Here is a 24,197-nt window from a genome sequence, read left to right as displayed (position 1 = left end):
TAAATGGAAAAGGGGCTTTATCCGTAAACAGTTAGCTAATCGCTTTGTCGTCAGGAAACTAATAGACAAACACAAGTACGTCGCATAAAGAAATGAGAGATGATGGAATAAAAGAAACTACGGTATGTTGAAATTTCCGTAATAAAAGGAAGAAGGGATTTTCCCTACCACGCACTTCTATCAAATAATCGTTATTAATAGTTGATAAATAAATAAGACTAGAAGAAATAATACTTATGTATATAATGTTACCTCATGAAAAAAAAATAAGTGATTAGTTACGCAAGTCCAGCGTCACTTGTTTTCGCCTTGGGCTATCATGGTAAACAAACAAGGACATAGCTCGCAGAATTCTTGATTTATTTACACTTGATCATTAGTAGAAGGTGAGTTACGGATATGTTAAAGGTTTTATTGTTTATGGCACACAGTAGTCAGGTGTTATTAAACCATGTATGGTGCCAAATAACACCAGGGACGCCATGTTAAATGTCAAGCCCTTTGAGCCCGGCAGAAGAGGTTCAGAATCTGTGGCTTATTTTGACCTATGAAACTCTTCTGACCCAGGACATCATATTGTATTTTATTCTTGCATTTTCCAGGCCATTTTACGTAGCTAAGGAGTGTAGCCTTACCCCTTCAGCCCAGCTATGTAGAATTTCACTATTCCAGCTCCACCCAGACCAATTTATCAAAGGAGAGCACTCGTAGTGTAGGTTGTATCTAACTCCCAGTTCGAAACCTCTCTTCAACGTTGAAGAAAATGGTTTAATGACAGAAATTATATGAAGAAAATGACATCCAAGTTGAATGATAGTGGCAAATAATAGGATCTTCATTAGGTAGGGTTTGGTTGATCTGTGGAAGGGGAGGTTAACGGTAAGCTGAAGAATAATGATACTCAAGTAAGAAATTAAGAATTTTTAATAGCTATTTAGGTAAAGGTACACTTTATTTGAACCAGTAGAAGCATCTTACCAAATTAGCTTTTCTTCCTGATAGTCTGTTATATTTTTCTGATTATTTCTTGGGTGGTAAATAACTTTCATGCGAAGTCTGTTTCCCCATTATTTTTAGCTTTGTATTGCTGTGTTAATTCATTTGATTTGTTAGCTGTAGTGGCGGATGTGGTAGAAGGGACTGTCCTAACCTAAATGTTTACTAATTGTACCCTAACCTAGCTGAACTGTACCTAATGATTTAACCTAATCCAATCTAACCTAACCTAGCATCCAGTTGGGAGGTTGGGAAATGAAAACCACTGTTGAGTATGTTGAGCAAGACAAAGAATCATCGGTATGGCTTAAGGAACGTGTTGATAAAAACAGGGGGAAGTTTTTCAGCAGGAGAAGGTAATTTACCACCCTGAAAATAGTCAGAAAAATACAAAAAACTAACTGGATGAATATGAAGTGAATTGGTAAGGTCCTTCTACTGGTTCAAGTAAAGTGTACCTTTAAGTTACTGCTATTTATAATAATTATCTATCTATCTATCTCCCTATCTATCTACTGCCAGATGCCATAATCCCATAAGGGGTGGCCATTTGACTTAGAGTTATTTGTTTTACTCAAATAACTCCCCACTTGTTGACACGTAGGGAGCATAATAATTATACATATTAATATTATGGAAATTGTAGATATTCTGAAGGTAAAGTGTAAAAAATCAAGGAGAGCTCCATTTCAGGGATGTTGAGAAGTTTATTATATGAATTGTTACACTGGTGTGATTCTTCACTTGGCAGTCATAGTTTGCTGAAATAATTTAATAGGATGCCAATGTAAGAACTGAAAATGTTTTCAGAGTTAGGTTCATTGGGCTTGGTTTGTTTATAAAATTGATTAAGTTCAGATAATTAATAACCTCAAGATTATCCCTTCTTGAAACTTGTAGAATATGTTTCTTTCATCATGCAAAATTGTTTAAGGAATCGTAGCCCCCTTAGATTTTCACCAGTCCCATAATATTCACTGAACTTGGATAATCTCAGGTATGCAGGTGCAGTGGCATTAACCTTAATTAGATGACAAATTAAAATTCCTTGGAAGTTGACATCCCCTGTGAGTTACGATACTCATAACACCTTCAGTCTAGTGACATATTTGGTATTTTAGTCTGTGCTGTTATCATCCTATTTTATTCAGCTTAGGAGAGACCCTTTGAACTGGTGGAGTTTGAATGCAGCCTTAATTAAGCTTTTCGTAACCAGACATCTTATTCTAAACTGAAAGAAAACCATCTGAAAATATCAAAAGCAGACTTAAAAAATACATCATCAGACCAAATTGGCAAACTGTATTTCTTATGTAAATAAAGTAAAGACTCTGCAGGCTTTGCAAACAGAGAAAAGCCCAGATACCCAAAGGCACACCAGGATTGATCAGAAAGAACACTCAGTGCAGGTAGTTTGGATTTCTGGGAAAAGGGATGAAAGTAAAGTATCTTTCCATTGCATTGGCTGATTCTTAGGTTATTTGATTTTGTGTTGCTTGTGTTTGTTTATTTTGTGAGATGGAAGGGAGTAAGACAGAAAATGGAAAGAGGGATAAGACAGGAGGAGAGTTAGAACAGGGAAAAAAGGATTGTCTGTATGATGTGTAGCTCTCAGAAAAAATAATAAAAATCTTAGTTCCATGGGTTTCCAACTTGAGTGGATGGTTTAAGTTGTTGTAGAAGACTACGTACTATGGCAGGACACTCCAGATGGTGCTGCTGTTACTCCAGATACTTGGTACTGCACTTTTCTCATAGCCTTTGTGCTCAGTTGCAGGCACACACACACACACACACACACACACACACACACACACACACACACACACACACACACACACACACACACACACACACACACACACACACACACACACACACACAAATAAATAAATAAATAAACTTGATAAATCAGAACACCAGGGGCTGTGGCCTTCAATCAAAGTACTGTAATCTGTCTATCTATCTATTACCAGATGCCTCAATCCCGTTTGGGGTGGCCACAAACAAATCGCCTCCACGTCGCCCTGTCTCCCACCATTTTACTGCCCCGCTCCCAACTCTCATCCCCCTCTCTCATATACTGTAATGACTTATCAAAGCACTTTTCCCTCTCTTGCTTTCTGTCACAGTCAAGCAACTTAGAAAATTATTGGTCTGTTTGTGCATGTACAGGTAGCTACTAATTTTAACAGAGTGCTAGGTAACACCAGACTGCAGACAAGGACTGACACTTCTTTCTGCAGTCTAGTATGGCATGCTGGTGACGGAGGTTTGGTAGGTGACCTGCCATAATCTGCTGCTCGGCAGTTTATGTCAGAATACTTTGTCCGAGTTATATTTAAAAAAAACTTGGAGTGTGTTGCCATTATGATTTGTGTAAATTAAATGCCATCCTACCAAGGTTTAACCTAATATTATAAGTACAGGGGCATGGCTAGGCTTTGAAAAATGGGTTGGATAAGGGGTGGCCAAGCATAATTATTGGGTGACCCAAAGAGAACTCTTTTGGCCATTCCACTGCATAAATGGTGGTTTTAGTTGCAGGTATAAGAGTGTGGTGATTGTCAGGTGTTGTTACTTCCAGGTATAAGTATGAGCGCAGCTGTCACATGACTGAGGAGGCCACCAAGACGACACCATGTCTATGATTGCAGGCCATCGGCAGAATAGCACCCACTCCACCAGGAAGAAAGTACAGGTGAGAAAGCCAACCGTAAACCTCTGTCATTTATTCACCTTAACTTGTCACAGATTTTTTTCTTTTTTTCCCCAGCTTATTTCCCGTAACCCAGTAGCTGAATACGACAGTACTACAGCTGTACATCATTTCTTTAGTAACTACTTTTTCATATCTGACACCATATTCCAGTGTCAGTCTCTTTATGGAGTTGAACATTCAGTATGGCTGAGATGGCAATTAAAGGTTAAGCGAATATGGATATGGTGTAGAAATTTTGTCATCCAGCATTGAACCACCAGCACAGTTATATGTTGTCATCCATATGCACAGTCTTGTCTGAATTAGGGCTGTCTTCTAGGTGGCATTGGAGGCTCCATAGCACCATTTTTCTTAGCTATCTGTTATACATATGATAACAGTTTTCTTTTTTAATATAATATTTTTATTTTTAGTATCAATATAATCTCCCTTAGTAATGTATAAGAAGACAAAAGGATGTAAGAAGCAAAACATAGCACCTGGGAAAAAAAAGTTTCTGAAGCAACTAAAAATACTGCCCTGAGAATGAAACTGGTTTCTGTTAAGTACTGTTTAAGTATACTGTACTTTCATTATCCCAATCAGGACAGGAGGTTCGTTCATTTGTTTGTTTGATTTTGAAGGTTACAACATGCTTGCGTCAGCCTTGGTCACCTAATGGCAGCTGTCCATGCTGCTTGATTACTGGCAGCATCCCTATTCAGTCTCATATCCCTGAGGCCACACCTAATGACCTCTTCCCAGGTCTTTTTCGGTCTACTTCTTGCAACACTACGTTTCGTTTCGTTTTTGTAGGCTCCAACATGCTTGCATCTGTCAGCCTTGGTCACCTAATGACGGCTCTCCATGCTGCTTGATCTTTGGCAGCCTCCCTCTTCAGTCCCTTAACCCTGAGGTCACATTTAATGACCTCGTCCCACGTCTTTCTCGGTCTGCCTCTCGCAACCCCGCCCCCAGTATTAACACTTCTCATCCTCTGTACCCAATTATCATCCCCCATCCTCTCCACATGCCCAAACGATCTCAATCTACCTCTCCTCATCACAACACCAATACATTCCAGTCCCATCCTACCTCTCAACTCTTCCATCATAAACCCAGCCCCCCCAGGCCTTGCACGCAGGGACGCACTGCACATCACCTAATCATTGTCATTTCTGTATGTTTGATCCTTTGAATATCCTCTTGCTAACATTAACACTTCACACTTTCTACACCCATTTATCATCCCCCATCCTCTCCACATGCCCAGACCATCTGAATCTACCCCTCCTCATCACAACACCAATACACTCCAGTCCCATCCTACCCCTCAGCTCTTCCATCGTAAACCTAGCCCCACAGGCCTTACACTCAGGAACACACTGCACATCCAACTAATCATTTTCATTTCTGTACATTTGAACCTGCAAATTTTCTCTTCCTTTACTGCCCAAGTCTCAGTACCATACAGCATTACACTCCTGACACATGCTGCACACAAAGATCCTTTAGCACGGAGGGAGAGCCCTCTCAGTGTCAGGAGAGGCAACAGCTCCCAGATCTTCTTCCAACCACTCCACACTCTAGCCACAGAGCTAGCTTCAGCCCCACCACCAGCACATAATGTGCTTCCCAAATAACAAAACTCATCCAGACACTCAAGAGTCTTACCAGCAAGATCAGATCTTTCACACCTGACGGTCTCCATCTGCCCTTCCCGACACACCGCACACATGAAATCAACATTATTTCGCAGTCTACCTCTAATACCACTACATCTCTTGTGTACCCACTTATCACAGACACTGCACAAGATGGATTCACTTCCCACGCCCTTGTGGTAAATCGCACATGGCCACTCTCCCTCTTTGACAGTACCGCCACCAGTCCTAGGTACCGTCACTTTATTTTATCTGCATTTACTCTGTGATGGATGAATGGATGGTTACTCTTAAGCCCTTGTGTCCCATACCATCTCTCTACTTCTTAAATCTTTCCTTCGCCTCCCTTTCATTCTCCACAGTTAACACCAAATCATCATCATACAACATCTGCGGGCGTCCATTTCTGAAGTCATGTGAGAGAGCTTCAAGTACCATGATAAATAACAAGGGGCTCAAAACTGACCCCTGGTGCACAACAACATTCACAGAAAACTCATCACTCAGATCTCCATTCACCTTTACCTGGGTGTGAGCACCCACATACATAGCGTTAACCACTGTAACCAGCTTTCTCATTGCCCACTTCACCAGATTAAAATCTTATTCTTCTTATTGTTAAAAATACGATTGAGTTTGAGGAACCCTGTACTCCTCAGAAAACTGTGTACAATATAAGCAAACCTTTTTATTAGCTGCCAGGTACTGTATTTACTTTTTTTTATATATACAAACTATTTGATGGTAAAAGAATTTGGCAAGCAATTTGTTTATGATAGAAGTAGAGTTCAGTATGTAAGTCATCTTTATAAGAAGTTAATGTTGATTTTATTTTTCAATCAGATTCACAGTCAGTTCCATTGCTAGTTTCATTGCTGATTAGGCCAGTTTTTCCAGATTAATAGGATTAACTATTATGAAATGTTGTGATATCATGAAAGTCATCCTGGTATGGCTATGAGGAGACCCTTTAGCACAGTCCTGTAGTTATTGCCAAAGAAGGAAAAGAAGAAGGAGACCGAAGAGGATAAATTAGCACTCTCTGTGTTTGAAAATAGCCTGTGTCAGTGATTATCTGGACTATTTCTTTGGGCGTGCTGTTGGTAGTTCTTGTACTTTCGTACTTTGTCTTTGTTTCTGGATTCTATCTCACTCCAACCTTAGTTGAGAAAAAGAGTACGGATAATCGTGATGATGATAGTTCTTTCAGTTTCATATGTTCAATTTCTTTGTTTCTGGATCTTACTTTACTCCATCCATGGGTGAGAAAATGAGTCAAGATGATGATAGTATTCTTTGATTATTACTTGTCTAATATATCCCTGTTTTATGTGTAACTTAATGTTTAATATAGCTCCAGTATTGCTAATTTATCCTTGTATATCTAGTATATGAGAAGAGGGGGATGTGAGTTGGGAGCAGGGCAGTGAAATGGCGGGGGACAGGACGATGTGGAGGCGATTTGTTTGTGGCCACCCCAAACGGGATTGAGGCGTCTGGCAATAGATAGATAGATAGATATCTAGTTTATCCCTTCTAGAGTATGTCTAATTTATCCCACTTTTGTGTCTGATTTTATGTGAGTGATCCATTCTTCATTCCTGGGTTCTGTGTCCCCCTCAAGATATCATTTGTGATTCGTGATGAAGTGGAGAAGTCACACCGGTCGTCAGTCAACTCGCTGCAGTATGACCCGTACCTGCAGCGACTGTACTCAGCTGGCCGGGACTCCATCATTCGCATCTGGAACTGCAAGAACCAGAAGGAGCCCTACATCCAGTCTATGGAACACCACACTGATTGGGTCAATGATATTGTGCTCTGCTGCGGTGGGAAGAATTGTGAGTTATGTTGGGGTTTTCCGTAGGTTAGGAATTGTAGTTTTCATAGTTTTTCCTGTGTTCCCCGCCCCCCTCCATAGCTGTTCCTTCCTCATAATCCCTCCCCAGTGAATCATAAATTGCTGTGAAATTTATGTAAAGAATAGTGGCTGGAAATGGAGCTTTAGTTTTGATTTCTTTGTGCTGTGTTTCCCTCCCTGTGTCCTTTATTCCATTACTGTTCCTTCCTCATGTTCTTTCTCTCTGTAAGTCTTCCTTCCTTATACTCCTTCTGTCTTTAACTCTTCCTTTCTTATACTGTACTTCCTTCATCCCTAGCTCTTCCTTACAGTCCCACCTTCACTTTACTTTCCCTTCACTATACTCCAGCGTCCATAAGTCGGCTTTCCTTATCCTTCTTCCTTCATTTAATTTTTCCATCCTCATACTACCTCCCTCCTAAACTCTGCTTCCTCATACTATTTCACTCGGAGAGAACCATGTGTCACTAAGGGATTTACTGTATATTTCTTTTGAATTGGAGGATCAAGCTTTGCCCTCCCCATCAACACAATAGATCCTTCCTAAGTTGAGTGAAATCTAATGGATGTTAAAATCATCATCATCTTAGTGACAGCTTAACCCATTTTTGTGCCCCAGTCACAGTTGGGTATATTATTTAAACTAAAGCCAAACTCTTCTATTGAGTGAAATTTGAGCAGTCTAAAGGTTAACTGAGATAGATTTAAATCCTCTTTGTACCAGAATTTCCCTCAGCAGAAGTAAGTTGTCTTGTGATAGCTCGACCAGTTGTTGAGCAACCTTGGTCTGTGCTGGGCGGACCTAGCAACCATAGGCAAGCAGTTGTCTGTGCAGGGCCGTCCCAAGCAGTTAACCAATGTTCCCCTGCAGCAAATAGGGGTTTGTCATGGCTAGGTGTGTGGGAAGTGTGTGGAGGTTTGGTTCCCAGATGGATGCCACATTTGCATCTCAACCCAGTGATGAGGGTCACCATAGTAGGCTCCACATCACCCAGTTAGTTGGCTCTGTGGTTACGACCCAGTGTTGTAATTGGTTTCCTGGGTTGCAGGAAACCTTTAGGCTTGTCACTCAGTGTAGAGCCACCTGAAGTGAAAAGAGGAGTAACAAGAAGTGATGGGAAGGATGGCAGAAACAGGAAGAGAGGAGGATAGACAAGGGAAGAGAATGATAAAGGTGAAGGACGAATGATAACTTGAATAAATTCATTCGATGAAAGCAAAAAAGGTTATGGCAGATTATACTCAGGAACATAGATTTGGAGTTTTTCTTATTTAACCTTGTCTTACTCTTACTTTGTTTCCTTTCAGTAATATCTGCCAGTTCCGACACCACAGTAAAAGTATGGAATGCCCACAAGGTATGTTGAATTCTCGGAGAAGGCAGTAGTTTTTTACTTTTATAACAAGCTCATATATTACCAGGTATTATCCATTACCTGACATAGCTTCCTTATTCACTGAGTATGTTGTATATCGAAAAAGAATCATTTTGTGGCTGTAATTAAATTTTTGAGTATAATAGAGAAACAGTTGTGCACCCATTTAATTATGTTGTCATCCCTTGAATTGCAACCTTAACTACCTGTATACTTTTTCCACCTTAACTTGGCCCAGATTTTCGTCCATTTGGAGCTTTATTTCATGTGCCTTAGTGGCAGAAAACAATGATACTTTTGCTCTACATCTTGTTCCGTAGCACTTTTTCATTACTAGTGTCTTTTTCTAGTGGTAACCTGTTGCTACAAGTCAGCACCCAAGGTGGAAAAATAGCAGTTTTAGGCCAAGTTACAGTAAAATGAGTATAGTGTAGGGAAGAAAAATACTACCCCTGTATTTCCTGTGTGGTAAAAGAGAACTTAAAGAATGGGAGTAGGGGGTTTGACACCCTCTGAGTATGGCAGTGACAGAAACACCTTCAGGTTATTTTGTCATGACCACTCCTTTTAGGAATTGGCATCAGGCTGTAGATGGATAGCGTGAGTATTGAGTGAGTGAGAGTGTGGCCTGTTCAACTGGCCAGTCTTTTGGTTAGTTTCTCCTTTTTTTCTTTTCTTTTTTTCCCTCTGAATCCTACCTCACCCCATACTTAGTTGAGAAAATGGGTCTGGATGATGGTGGTGATTGATGACAAATTTCTTTGTTTTTTAGTAATTTTCCTTGTCCACTGGGCCCCACGTCACACCATTCATGGGTGTGAAAAGAGGTCCAGTTGATGATGATGATGACTGATGATAAATTTCTCTATTTTGTGGTTAGGGTTTCTGTATGTCAACGCTGCGCACCCACAAGGACTATGTGAAGGCGCTGGCGTATGCAAGGGATCGGGAGCAAGTAGCCTCAGCAGGACTGGACAAAGCCATCTTTCTCTGGGATGTACAGACACTCACTGCCCTTACTGCCAGCAACAACACAGTCACCAGTGAGTTTTTCCCTAGCCCGGTGAACCAGTGTGCAGGTCGTACAGATTGAAGGTACTCACGATAGCTAGAATATGTACTGTCAGGGACAAAAGTTTGCCTACTGTTCTACAGCTTCTGCTTCGTACTTGGGGCATGCTTGTCACTTTCCTCCCAGGCACATCAAATTAGAGAGAATCAGCCTTACATTGAGAAACTTGCTAAACATATGGATATTAGCTAACAGAGGAAAGGTAGAAAAGATGAAATTTAAATTGGAGTTCTCTGCTGTGATCCAGTATTTACCAGTAATTCAGGTTCTGTTGTCTTTTCACCAAATTTTAATTGCTTCATCCTTGAACCAATTGAAACATCCTCATAAATTATCTCCACGATTTTCTGAATCTTTTTGTAGTCTAATGGGCAGTCATACTAGTGGGAACTTTTAATATTCTCCTCATGCCAGTTCCTGCCATATCAGAAGACTTTAATATCACCCTCTTGTTTGCAGCGTCATCATTAAATGGGAACAAGGATTCAATCTACAGTTTAGCAATGAATGCGCCGGGGACTGTGATTGTTAGTGGCAGCACCGAGAAGCAGCTTCGAGTGTGGGACCCACGTACTGGCAACAAACTCATGAAACTAAAAGGTACTGCCACAGGACCATAGTAAGTCCTTGTTGGTACTCAGTAGGGACCTGTTCACATGGTGGCACTGATATAACCGGGCATCTCTGCTGCTAGATTAACTCTGCCCATATCCTGTGAAAGGAGGATGGTGGACAGCAGTTTCAGCCTGAAGTCTGCCAGGTTCATGTTCAAATGAGCCTGTGGCCACAACAGCAATGAAACCCCTGCCTAGTTGATGTATAAACATTCATGAGAGTATCAGTGTGTTCTGCAGAAAAAAAAAAAATTGGCTAGAAAGAGTTGATAAAGAGTCAACTAAGCCCACAGGCATCTTATGGTCATAGGAGAAACTCTGGGATTAGGCACAGTATCTGATAACAATGTATATATGATATATTAACAGCAGATCCCTCAGTTAATATCATGTCAAACTTAACATTAACATGTTTTGGTGCAGGTCATACAGACAATGTTAAGGCCTTGTTGGTGAACCGTGATGGAACGCAGGTGGTCTCAGGCAGCTCGGATGGCACCATCAAGCTGTGGTCTTTGGGCCAGCAGCGATGTGTGAAGACCATACGTGTACATGAGGAGGGCATTTGGGCACTACAGGTAAAATACTGTACATGACAGATGTTGATCTGTTCTTAGCCAGTTGAAGTAGTGATATTGCAAGAAGAATGCATGTGTTTTGTGATTTCAGGCTCCTGTGATTAGTGAATTGATGTGGTCCATTTCCCTAGGTACATGATGATGAAAACATGTCAGTGTAATAACTTAAGTTTGCTTATTCTCCCCTCCAAAGCAGTAAATATTAACTTCATTATAATCTTAATTCTTACAAATCTCTAGATACTGTTTGCCCATACATACCTGTAGACCACTAGTTAATCCTTTATACTAGCATGCTTAGAACCCTAAAAATCCTTAAAGTAATCCCTATCCCATACAGATCTTTGGAAACTCTTAACTTACAGAAACCTTTAGATTAAACCAGTTACAGTACTCCTTTTCTGTCATGTACTCGTAACTCTTGAAAACCCATAAATCATTGCCATCTCTACCAGGCCAATGAAACTTTCACGTCAATATACTCTGGAGGCCGCGACAAGCTGATATACAAGTGTGAGACGCGGGCACCAGACAAGTATGTGTTGTTGTGTCAGGAGTCGGCGCCAGTGCTCAAGATGCTCCTCACACCAGACAACTCTGCTCTCTACGTTGCTACGACAAACTCAGCCATTAAGTGTTGGGTGAGTGAAGGCATTCTGGTGAACTTGTGCTACTATATTTTCACTGATACATTGAATTTGTAGGGAAGTTGAATGGCAATTATGATGGTGATAACAGTATTAATGATAATAGTGCTTGTACAATTATCAGTTGTATTATTTCCTTGTAATTACTTAATTGGAAAATGGGTTTTAGGTGATGATGATATTTTTTTGTACAGATATTCTGTTTCACCCCAAGGCATTTCTTTAATCGTAAATAAAATTATTTAACTGTAACCAAAATGAAATACATCCTCTGGCTAAAGGTGTTGGTGCAAATTTTTAACTATCTATCTATCTATCTATAGCCCGACGCCCTAATCCCGCAAAGGGTGGCCGCAGACAAAACGCCTCCAAGTCACTCTGTCACCCACCATTTGACTCCCCTCCCCCCAACTCACCCCCCCCTCCGTCATATACCTCTCAACTCCATCCCTCCACCTCATCCTCGGTCTACCCCTCCCTCTCCCTCCCTCCACCTCACCTGCATACACCTTCTTAGTCAGTCTTTCATTCTCCATTCTCTCCACATGTCCAAACCACCTCAGTGTATTTCTCCTAATCTTTTCAACCACATCCACATCTACCCCACAATGTTCCTTCACTTCTTCATTCGTCAACCTGTCCCTCCATGTCACTCCACATGCTCCTCTCAAGTAACTCATTTTTAACTACAGTATATATATCACTTCAAGGTATCTTACCTAGTATGAATATAATTGGCTTTTCCAAAATAGAGTCCATGGACTGAAGATGATATTTTTTTACTGTGCCTTGGGCTGTTTCTTTTCTTCATAGAAAAAATATACTGTAGTTGGTACAATAATCCCTCAATTATCTGCACATCCATTTTCTGAAAAATCCATTACTCGGACACTGTGAGCTGGCTAGTGTGGTAGGTGGGGGCGCTCACCATCCACTCACTCAATGTAGTGCTGCTCTCAGGTGTCTGCCCTGTCCTCTCCTCCATCCTTCTTTTCGTTCATCTTCTATCTTTTTATCCTTCATTCTTTCCTCGTCCTTCTGCCTATGGGTGACTTTACACTCCCTCTTCTGCCTTTCAATCCTTCATTCTTTCCTCTTACTTCTGCCTATGGGTGACTCTACACTGAGTTACAAGCCAATTGGTACACCAGGAAACTACCGTATTTACTACGCTGGGTGGTAACCATATAACCAAATTTTGGCACCTGGTGGTTTAGTGGGTAATTATTGTGCTCCAATCGGATTGGGCCGGTGAAGGTTTATATCCAAGGGGTGGTTGGGGTTTATTGCTCACGTAATGCCACTCAGGGATGAGTGAGGTTGGTCACTTTCATCTTAAATGTCAGGAGCAACTGCCTAGCCCTGGGCTCCTACGCTTCTCATGGGGCAACGTAGGATTGGATGATGGATGGATGGATAGATATACTGTATGTACATTTTCCCATATTATCTGGACAAAATGCTTGTGTCGGGGTGGAAATTACAGCCACTTGAACATTTTTGCCCGTCCAGGCAGGAATAGCCTGGTGGCATCATGCTGTCTGGCTCAGTAGATCACCCAGTGTCTGTTAGAGACCCCTTCGGTTGTTCCCAGTTCCCACTTGGCGACCATGTAGTGAACAGCTCCTCTCAGACAGTTGTTATGGCGGCGCACTGTGTGGCAATTGTGGTTGTTCCCCGCCTGCTTCAGACCTTGCTGTTCCTTGCATGCCTCTTCTTAGGGTGTGTGATGATGGCCCCTTCACCAGGGAAAAGGAAGAGGGTAGTGCTGAGTACTGACCCTGGAGAAGAAGCGGGAGGTCCTGGGTAAGACTGTTGTGGATGGTCGACTTCCTGCATCTTAAAGGAGTATTATTTTCCATGCTAGACCATGGTAGTTGCTTGGCTGAGGTTTATAGGTCTGCTGAACCAGATGAACAGTGTTAAACAACAGGAACAAGTGTTGTGCGACGTACTGTAGTGGCCATTTACAATGGCTTTCGACATTATGTATGAAGGGGGGCCAGGGGAGAAGCCCATTACCCGGACTGATCCACCTTCTGGACATGCCTTTGGCTCTGTTACATCGGATAATCAAGGGATTACTGTATTTGCAATATTTTCTGCAGCCACTAAACAACCGCCTGTCCCACGTTGACGACTACTGCGACAACGATGATGATCCAGGTGATCTGCGTCCGGTGATGACACAGCCAGACTGGACCATCCGTGGTGGCCCATCCATCAACCAGTATGCCATCCTCAATGATAAGCGACATCTCCTCACCAGGGATACTGAAGAGAATGTTGTGCTCTGGGACATTCTTAAGGTATGGGGTTGCAAGTTTGTAGATTCTTGCTCTTTTTCCCTTTTTTTTCGTTTCCTTATTTATCTGTTCTTTCTTGTGTGGGAAAGGAGGTCTCGATGATGATGATGTGAGTTAATCTAAAGAGTAAACACCTATTCACCCAGAAAAGAAACTTTTCGAATTCTTAACTCTGTCCTAATATTAAAGTGATAAAATTATATTGATTAACTAGATACAGTGTTTAGAGTGAACAGAATGTTACTGGCATTTATGAAAATCCTGAATCTATCATAGGGTGATAGATAGATGTGTAAGAGCTGCTTCATGATATTTGAAGTAGCTATGATATGAAGGTGACTTTATCCGTACTTCTTAATTAATACACAATAATTTCTTTATTTCCTGCAGGCAACAAAGGTGGAGGAGCTTGGGAAAGTTGACTTTGAGAGTGAGAAGGAGAAGAGAAATAAGCACATCTATGTTCCTAGTTGGTTTACAGTGGACCTCAAAACTGGTGTAAGTATACCAAGATCGATACACAAATTTGCTCTGGTACATTTTCGATTACAGTGTGTTGAAGTATTAAAATGTGTTACAAGTACTTTTTCTTTGAATGTGTTGAGGTGTGAGGGGTGGTATTACAGTGAGGACAAAGTGTTTTGAGAATGAGATGTATGAGGTAAGTTTGCGTTTGTGTGAGGGCAGAGTGTGTTGTGGAAGTGAGGTGCATTTTGTAAGAAGTGTGCTATTACTATGAGTGTGTGTTGTGAGTAAGGTGCATGGGTTAAGTGTATTGTGGTGAGAGGGGTGTTAATAGATTGAGATCAGATTATGGGAGTGAGATGCACAAGATGACAAACATGTTTCTGTGTGAGGGCAGAGTATGTTGTGAAAGTGAGGTGCATGAAATAGGTTATGTTGTTGTGTGAAGACAGAATGTGTCGTGAGAGCAAGGTAAGTGTGTTATGGTAGGTTGCATTATGGTAAAGGCAGAGTGGTTATGGTAGGTTGCATTATGGTAAAGGCAGAGTGTGTTGTAGAAGTGACGTGCATAGGTGAGTAAGTGTGTTGTGAGGGCAGCATGTGTCTTGAGCGTAAGAGACATGAAGTGTGTTGTGGCACACACTAAAATAAGCTATCAATCCTTCCACAGATGCTGACAATCCACTTAGCAGAGAAGCGTGATGAAGTAGACTGCCTCTCAGCATGGGTCTCAGCCAAAGAAGCAGACTTTCCCACTCAGGATGGTGTGGACCTTAAGAGTGAGTGTACAGGTATTAGGAGCGTGGTTGCTTGAGCAATGTTGTTTTGTGCTTGTCCCAATTGTGGAGTCCCACTGATAATGTTTTTAAAGTTTGAGAGAAACACAGTCCCTTAGTTGCCCTTATTAGGTACAGGTATAGGGTCCCTGTCCTAGATACCAGAGGTAGGACAGTAGCAGCAAAATTGTGTGAATGATGTTTTGTGATTGCATCATTTGTTGTGTCCTTTTGATTATAATTTTTTAACAACTGTGATAACATGCAGTTCTGTAATAGTCCTTGGTAGGTGAAGGCTAGATGGTGTTATTTTTATTGTCATGTTTGTAGTCCCTCTTCGCTGATAATTTTGAAACAGCAATAATAACAGCAAGCCCTATAGTACACTTTGGTAGGTGTAGGAGCCACATACTAGTGTAGGCTACAAAGGGTTAGTAATGGGCTTATGTCCACTGGGTGCATTACATGTTTGAAAATTTTCCAGCCAACACTGGAGTCTGTTAAGCAGTTTAGAGCTGGTACAGAATTTATGGCAGAAGAGTGATGAACAGTGTACTGTTACAGATATAGGTTAAGCATTAGGAAGAAGATGAGTAATTGAGAGAATGAAAGAAATGCATGAAGACAAGAAAGCCTTCAAATATTTGTGTGGTAACCTCCCTTTGTTTGGTAGTTTGAGGGGGAATAGGGGAAGCTAGGCATCTGTGATCTGTAGGTAGGTAGGTAGATGTATATAAATATAATCCTTTGGTTTTGGGCTCCTCTTATAACAGTAAGTTGTGTAATAAAACAGGAAGTAAAATAAAAGATGAATGTTTTGTGATATAAGTAGACTGTCTTGACACTTGTATAGTGCTGCAGATGATTTTAATAATATTAGGGTATAAATGGGATCATAAATTAATTTAGTTTTGTCTTATATACATAGCTGTTTCTTATGTATGGTCCTTTTAAAGTTGTGTCCTTTTAAAAGTGTAATTAGTGATTCACTAAATTTATGTCAAGGACATACTTGAGTATATTCCTCTTAACACCTAAAGCATGTGTGTCTTTATATTGTTTTCCCCTCTGAAAGTACAACAGAAGCAGAAGAGAACAATTGTGGAAGGTTTTGCGCATGTTCCGTGTAGATGGTAAGCTGCTAGCTGCCGTCAAGAGTTTTTATGATGGTAGTGAGTCATGTGTATGGGTAAATGGGCATCTAAGTGAATGGTTCATGATCAGTGTTGCTGTGCGACAAGATTGTGTGATGTCCCCATGGTTGTTCAGTATATACGAGTATATGGTTAGGCGATGAGAGAAGTAAAAACTCGAGAAAAGGAGAGAGGGATGGCGTTGGTAATGAATGGTGATGTATGGAATATTATAAATTTGATGTATGGTGATGATACAGTGCTACTTGCAAATACCAGACAAGAGCTTGGTAGACCAGTGCAGAGTTCTGCAGATGTCTGTGAGCGTTGTGCCTTGAGGGTAAATGTAGAAAAGAGTAAAGCGATGATAGTCGAGAGAGAGAGAGACCCAGTGTGATAATAGTGAATGGAGAGAGATTGGAAGTGGTGAGAGAGTTCAAATGCCAGGGTACAGTGATAGAAAAGAGAGGAAAATAAAGAAATGGAAACTAGAGTGACACAAGGAAGGAAGGTAGCTGGTGGTATGAAGGCCTTGATAAGAAACAGAAGCTTGAGTGTTGCAGCTGTGTGAGACTTATATGGAGGAGTGTTAGTGCCAACACTAACAGATGGATGCGAGACTATGGTGTGGCATGAAAATGGGAAGTCAAGAGTGAGGGCAGTGGAGCTGGGACTGCTGAGGAATGTATGTGGAGTACAGAGAGTGGATAGGATACGAAATAATATGATTCGTGAAAGATGTGGAATGACGAAGTCTGTGGACACCAGAATTGAAGAGAGTTTACTGAGATAGTATGGTCATGTGGAGAGAATGGATAACAGTGGAGTGGTGAAAAAGATATATCTGAGCAAATTTGAAGGAGGGAGGAGGCAAGGTAGGTTAAGCAGAAGGTGGAGGGATATGGTGGATGAGTGTGTGAGGAAGAGAAGTCTGTGGAAGTTGGTGAGGCAAGGGGATTGACAAGAGATCGGGCTGGCTGGATGAATGTTGTGAGAAGAAGTGCTTGGTCAGGGATTTGTTGCCCCATTTTAACGTGAAAGCGTTCAGATTGACTCTCGGATAAGTTTATGTGAAGCTACAGAATGTTGTGAAAGTTTTTGGCGTATCGGATAGAGCCAGGAATCCAGGGGCTTGAATGATCAGTGAATGGAAGTGTGGCCCATTGGAGTGGGCAAACTTGAGCCATCTAAACGTTGCTACTCCTCACCCTGCCCTAGGGTGGGAAAGGAGGTTTAGATGATGATATATAATATATGAAGCTTTTAGATCAGATAATGAAGGTAATGGAGAGAGTTCTAGAAGGTATGATTAGAGAAAGAGTGAATATTGATGAGATACAGCTTGGGTTTATGCCACGTAGGGGGACCACTGATGCCATATTCATTGTTCGACACCTTCAGGAAAAATATATTGGGAAGGAATGGGATCTGTATTTTGTTTTTGTTGATTTGAAAAAGGCCTTTGACAGAGTCCCTAGAGAGGTGGTGAAGTGGGCAATGAGACAGCTTGGCTTGGAGAAGTGGCTGGTTAGGGTGGTTATGGCTATGTATGTGGGTGCTCGCACCCAGGTAAGAGTGAATGGAGATTTGCGTGATGAGTTTTCTGTGAACATTGGTGTGCATCAGGGGTCAGTCTTGAGTCCCATGTTGTTTATCATGGTACTTGAAGCCCTCTCACATGACTTCAGAAACGGACTCCCGTTGGAGATGTTGTATGCTGATGATTTGGTGTTGATTGCAGAGAACGAGAGGGAGGCGAAGGAAAAGTTTTGAAAGTGGAGAGATGGTATGAGCACAAGAGCGTAAGGGTAAATGCAGATAAAACAAAAGTGATAGTATCTAGGGTTGGTGGCGATACTGTCAAAGACGAGGGAGAATGGCCATGTGCAGTTTGCCACAAGGGCGTGGGAAGTAATTCAATCTTGTGCAGTGTTTGTGATAAATGGGTGCACAAAAGATGTAGTGGTATCAGAGGTAAACTGTGAGATAATGCTGATTTATGTGTATGGCATGTCAGGGAGAGCAGGTGGAGATTGTCAATTGGGAAAGATCTGATCTTGCTGGTGAGTCTTTTGAGTGTGTGGAAGAGTTTTGTTATTTGGGAGACATGTTGTATGTTGGAGGTTGGGCTGGAGCTAGCTCTGTGGCTAGGGTGAGAAGTGGTTGGAAGAAGTTCAGGGAGCTGTTGCCTCTCCTGACATTGAGAGGACTTTCTCTACGTGCTAAGGGGTCTTTGTATGCAGCATGTGTTAGGAGTGCAATGCTGTATGGTAGTGAGACCTGGGCAGTAAAGGAGGAGGATATTCGCAGGCTCAGACATACAGAAATGGCAATGATTAGGTGGATGTGCAGTGTGTCCCTGCGTGCAAGGGTTGGGGGGGCTGGGTTTACAATGGAAGAGTTGAGAGGTAGGATGGGACTGGAGTGTATTGGTGTTGTGATGGGGAGAGGTAGATTGAGATGGTTTGGGCATGTGGAGAGGATGAGGGATGATAATTGGGTGCAGAAGGTGAGAGGTGTTAATATTGGGGGTGGGGTTGTGAGGGGTAGACCGAGAAATACATGGGATGAGGTCGTTAAGTGTGACCTCAGGGTTAAGGGACTGAAAAGGGAGGCTGCAATGGATCGTGCAGCTGGGAAAGCCGCCATTAGGTGACCAAGGCCGACGCATGCAAGCATGTTGGAGCCTTCGAAAGCAAACACGAAAAACAAAAACGATGTATATATATATATATATATATATATATATATATATATATATATATATATACAGTATATATATATATACATACTGTACATATATATGGGAATAAGGGTTGAAGTAATGGTGAGTTTTTTTTTTTATACTTTACTGATCATTACAGTAAACTATGGGGAGCTGCTGTTGAAGGCACTGTTTGAGCATTGGCCAAGAACCTACCTATACGAGGAGAATGACGGTGGTGAGGGAGCCGAGGGTGGGCTGGCCAATCACAACGGTCACACTACCCCTCGTCCAGGCAACGAATACTTCTCCATACCACCACATACACCTGTCATTATCAGGTAGGAGGCTGTGGAGTGTACTTGTTTGTGTTTCGTGTATCTGCATGTGTGAGTGAGTGCATGCACATGCTTTCATGTTGTCATGCAGTATTATTGCTGACTGCATTCTGTATCATGAGATGTATGCTGATCACATCAAACAATTTTATGTGTTCCGTAAATGGCTCTCAGTGATTACAGGATTCCTTACACCTTCATTCACTGTTTTAATAACACATCTACAAGTTCTAGCCTAAATAACAAATATCTCTTCTTCGTCCATCGCCCAACAGTGAGATTCAGGGTCGGACGTTGTACCGACTGTTGTGTGGGGATGCTGGGGGTGACACTGAGGGGGTCCTGCTGAACGAGACAGTACCACAGTGGGTCCTGGACATTGTGGTGGACAAGACATCACCAAAGCCCAAGAACAAAGTGTACTTTTTCCTCCTGCCCCATGCCTCATCAGGGATCAAGAGGGAGAAAAAGTGAGTTGGTGCAACAGGATTTTATGTTGTGTGTTATCTTGTGTATGCCAGTGGAAGAAAAAAATTGTGTAAATCTTGATGACATGAATTATAAGGGTAATTGTCAATTCCATATTACCCCCATTGAAGTGTGGTTACCATCCTCTTGATTCTTAGGCAGTAGAAAGATAGCTGCAGTTATATCAGCATATGCTCCACAGGCAGGATTGGATGAAGCAGAGAAAGATAGATTTTGGGATGATTAAATACGTGTAGTAGGTGGTATGCGGGATGATGAGATAGTGGTTTTGGGAGGGGACTTAAATGGTCATGTAGGTGAAGCAGCACAAGGTTATGAAGGAGTACATAGGGGATGTGCGTATGGTATAAGGAATGCAGAAGGGGAAAGGATACTCGAGTTTGGGGAGGCAACGGACATGATTGTGTGCAACACATACTTTAGGAAAAGAGAGAGTAGGTTAATTACGTATGAGTCTGGGGGAAATAGCAGTCAGATAGATTATTTTCTTGTTAAGAGGGCTGATAGGAGGCTATTGAGGGATGTTAAAGTTATAGGAAGTGAGGAGTGTGTGCAGCAGCACAAACTGTTGTGATGTGTTATGGTGCGTAAAGAACAAGTGATGAAAAAGAGGACTTATGTACCTAGGAGGAAAATATGGAAGCTGAAAAACCAAGTAGTAAGGGATGCCTTCTATAGCGAGATGAGGAGAGTGATGGCTGTACAGGGAGCTGTAGACAGAGGCGTTAATGAACAGTACAGAGCCCTCAAGAACAATCTCTTGAGAGTTACTGATGTAATATACGGCTGGACAAGAGGACCACCAAGACATAAAGTAACTTGGTGGTGGGATGAGGGTGTAGAAGCTGCAGTTAAGGATAAAAGAAGGCTTTTCTGGTGATGGAAGAAGGGTGGTAGCAAGGGGGAATACTTGGCTGCCAAGCGTAAGGCTAGAAGAGAGGTATACAGGGCGAAGTCTGAGTCACAGAGACTTTTACCTGATAATCTAAATCATGGGGAAAGGAAAAATATGATATTTAAGGTGGCAGATCAGATGAAGAGGGATAATCGGGATATTATAGGTGAGCAGTGTGTGAAAAATGATAAAGGAAGCGTAGTGGTGAACAGTGAGGATATTAAAGATGCATGGAGAGAGCATTATAGCCGGTTGTTGAATGAGGAGTTTGATTGGAACAGGGAAGGTTTGGAGCCAGCAGATCCAGTGTTTGGCCCTTGGCCTTTGATTGATGCTGCTACTGTGAGTGAGGCAATAGGCAGGATGAAGGTGGGGAAGGCAGCAGGTGTGCCTGGGTTGACTGCCGAAATGTTGAAGGCCTCAGGAGATATAGGGGTGAGGTTAGTCACTGACCTGATAAATACAATTATTTATGAGTCTGTTGTCCCAGATGATTGGCTGAAGAGTGTAACTGTAAATGTGTATAAACGGAAGGGTGATGCCCTGGAAAGAGGAAATTATAGAGGTATAAAGCTTTTAGATCAGATAATGAAGGTAATGGAAAGAGTTGTAGAAGGTATGATTAGAGAAAGAGTGAATATTGATGAGATGCAGTTTGGGTTTATGCCACGTAGGGGTACCACTGATGCCATATTCATTGTTCAACACCTTCAGAAAAAATTTATTGGTAGGAGAAGGGATCTGTATTTTGTTTTTGTTGATTTGGAAAAGGCCTTTGACAGAATCCCTAGAGAGGTGGTGAAGTGGGCAATGAGAAAGCTTGGCTTGGAGGAGTGGCTGGTTAGGGTGGTCATGGCTATGTATGTGGGTGCTCGCACCCAGGTAATAATGAATGGAGATTTGCGTGATGAGTTTTCTGTGAACGTTGGTGTGCATCAGGGGTCAGTCTTGAGTCCCATGTTGTTTATCATGGTACTTGAAGCCCTCTCACGTGACTAGAAATGGACTCCCGTGAGAGATGTTGTATGCTGATGATTTGATGTTGATTGCAGAGAACGAGAGGGAGGCGAAGGAAAGGTTTTGAAAGTGGAGAGATGGTATGGGGCACAAGAGCGTAAGGGTAAATGCAGATAAAACAAAAGTGATGATATCTAGAGTCGGTGGCGGTACTGTCAAAGACGAGGGAGAATGGCCATGTGCAGTTTGCCACAAGGGCGTGGGAAGTAATTCTATCTTGTGCGGTGTTTGTGATAAATGGGTGCACAAAAGATGTAGTGGTATCAGAGGTAGACTGCGAGATAATGCTGATTTTATGTGTATGGCGTGTTGGGGAGAGCAGGTGGAGATTGTCGACTGTGAAAGGATTGAACTTGCTGGTGAATCTCTTGAGTGTATGGAAGAGTTTTGTTATTTGGGACACATGTTGTGTGCTGGAGGTGAGGCTGGAGCTAGCTCTGTGGCTAGAGTGAGAAGTGGTTGGAAGAAGTTCAGGGAGCTCTTGTCTCTTCTGACATTGAGAGGACTTTCCCTACGTGCTAAGGTGTCTTTGTATGCAGCATGTGTTAGGAGTGTAATGCTGTACGGTAGTAAGACCTGGGCAGTAAAGGAGGAGGATATTCGCCGGCTCAGACATACAGAAATGACAATGATTAGGTGGATGTGCAGTGCATCCCTGCGTGCAAGGTCCGGGAGGGCCGGGTTTACGATGGAAGAGTTGAGAGGTAGGATGGGACTGGAGTGTATTGGTGTTGTGATGAGGAGAGGTAGATTGAGATGGTTCGGACATGTGGAGAGGATAGGGGATGATAATTGGGTGAGGAAGGTGAGAAGTGTTAATATTGGGGGTGAGGTTATGAGGGGTAGACCGAGAAAGACATGGGACGAGGTCATTAAGTGTGACCTAAGGGTTAAAGGACTGAACAGGGAGGGTGCAATGGATCGTGCAGCAAGGAGGGCCGCCATTAGGTGACCAAGGCCGACGCATGCAAGCATGTTGGAGCCTTTAAAAACGAAACGAAAAAGGATCAGGATGAAGTTGATAGTAATGTTGTTGATGTTGGGACCAGTTAAAGTTGCCTTAGGAAATGATTAAGCATAGGCTTTGTTATATTGACAAAAGCCTCTGTAACCACCCTAGGGACCGGTTGAGTGCGAACGACTTCATCCAAATACGCAAAGTCCAGGAACACGTATATGAGAAGGTTCTGGGTGGGGGCAGTGACGCTGGCTCTACCAACACCACCAACAACAACAACGACCGCGCCAGTGATGACAAGGCTGACACTGCATCCATTGCCGAGGAGCGCGTGCAGCTACTTTGCAATGACAAGGTAGGTTGGTCATTTGTTTAATGTGCTTTGGTAAACTTCAGCTTAGTGCAGTGATCATGTTTTGGGAATAGCTTAGTTCTGTCAGATAAAGATAAACCATCTATTATGGAAGACTACATTGCACACAATCACCTACGCCTACAACACAACATACACTCTTTGAGAGCTCTGTGGGAAAGCCCGGTCTCAGCCATGGCCTTCCTAAGGAACTCGGGGCTGTTCGGCCAGACTGCATAGGGAACAACTACCACTACTACCAGGGAGACTTGTCCTAACATCATAAACAAGGCATATTGAATTTCACGGAATCACAGTTTAGTATTAGATTGAATAAGTGCCCCAATTGCATCAGGTTAAATAAATCTATTGTAGTATCTTCGTTAATTCCTCCTCTTTCCATTTCAGGTACTGGACCCAAACATGGACCTAAGAACAGTTCAGCATTTCATCTGGGGCAACTTCTCCCAAGACCTCGTTTTATTCTACAGACCAATTAAGTAAAAAAAAAAAAAAAAAAAAAAAACGCATTACGTTTGGCTAATCATTCCCCATGGCTCAGTGGCTTGTGTTGTCATTAGCTTAGGAGGCTTGGTAGCACATCTTCTCTACTGATTTATTTTGCTTATTGCATCTTGATGTTCTCCTGTATGGTATATATATATATATATATATATATATATATATATATATATATATATATTGCCAGACGCCTTAATCCCGTAAGGGGTGGCCACAAACAAATCGCCTCCATGTCGCCCCGTCCCCTGCCATTTCATTACCCTGCTACCAGCTTACACCCCCATCTCTCATACACCTCTCCATTCCATCCCTCCATCTCATCCTTGGCCTCCCCCTCCCTCTCCCCCCCTCCACCTCATTCACATACACTCTGCTTCTCAATCTCTTACCCTCCATCCTCTCCACATGGCCAAACCACCTCAGTGTGTTTCTGCTAACGCTTCCTATCACATCCAAATCCACACCACAACGCTCCTTCACATCCTCATTTGTCAGTTTGTCTCTCCATGTGACTCCACATGCTTCTCTCAAATAACTCATTTCCACTGCTCCCACTCTTGATTTGTGACCCTCCAACAAGGTCCAAGCTTCACTTCCATACATTAGAGTTGGTATCACAATACTGTCATGTAGTAGCTTTTTCACTTCTATGCCCACTTCCTTGTTTCTTATCACTGCTTTCAAGCTTGCAGTGGTACCATACAGGATAATATTAAGTGATCATTGCAGAAAT

The 24,197-nt window shown here is 42.2% G+C and overlaps 1 protein-coding gene across 1 annotated transcript; it reads left to right on the top strand.

Annotated features, from left to right (window-relative positions):
- Positions 1 to 311: 311 nt before the first annotated feature.
- Positions 312 to 23,621, top strand: LOC145391663 (WD repeat-containing protein 48). Its single transcript, XM_080266211.1, has 15 exons — positions 312 to 386; positions 3,584 to 3,697; positions 6,986 to 7,202; positions 8,531 to 8,580; positions 9,479 to 9,641; positions 10,130 to 10,270; positions 10,708 to 10,862; positions 11,318 to 11,503; positions 13,618 to 13,818; positions 14,206 to 14,313; positions 14,951 to 15,059; positions 19,054 to 19,234; positions 19,507 to 19,701; positions 22,753 to 22,945; positions 23,351 to 23,621. Exons 2-15 carry the CDS (start codon positions 3,638 to 3,640, stop codon positions 23,444 to 23,446), a joined length of 2,055 nt encoding a protein of 684 aa, XP_080122337.1. The 5' UTR covers positions 312 to 386; positions 3,584 to 3,637; the 3' UTR covers positions 23,447 to 23,621.
- Positions 23,622 to 24,197: the final 576 nt, after the last annotated feature.

The sequence above is a fragment of the Coenobita brevimanus genome, chromosome 19, assembly GCF_032717465.1.
Source record: "Coenobita brevimanus isolate Jiangsu-jjx chromosome 19, ASM3271746v2, whole genome shotgun sequence".
Taxonomy (NCBI): Eukaryota; Metazoa; Arthropoda; class Malacostraca; order Decapoda; family Coenobitidae; genus Coenobita; species Coenobita brevimanus.
The sequence above is the reverse complement of the archived record's forward strand: the minus strand, read 5'-3'. Positions and strand labels throughout refer to the sequence as shown.

What these genes read in the sequence shown, in the direction of transcription:
- LOC145391663 (XM_080266211.1), top strand. Translation starts at nt 3,638, where the DNA reads ATGTCTATGATTGCAGGCCATCGGCAGAATAGCACCCACTCCACCAGG. An exon ending in CCACCAGGAAGAAAGTACAG is followed by an intron (nt 3,698 to 6,985) that starts GTGAGAAAGCCA and finishes GTCCCCCTCAAG; the next exon opens with ATATCATTTGTGATTCGTGA. An exon ending in GGGATCAAGAGGGAGAAAAA is followed by an intron (nt 19,702 to 22,752) that starts GTGAGTTGGTGC and finishes TAACCACCCTAG; the next exon opens with GGACCGGTTGAGTGCGAACG.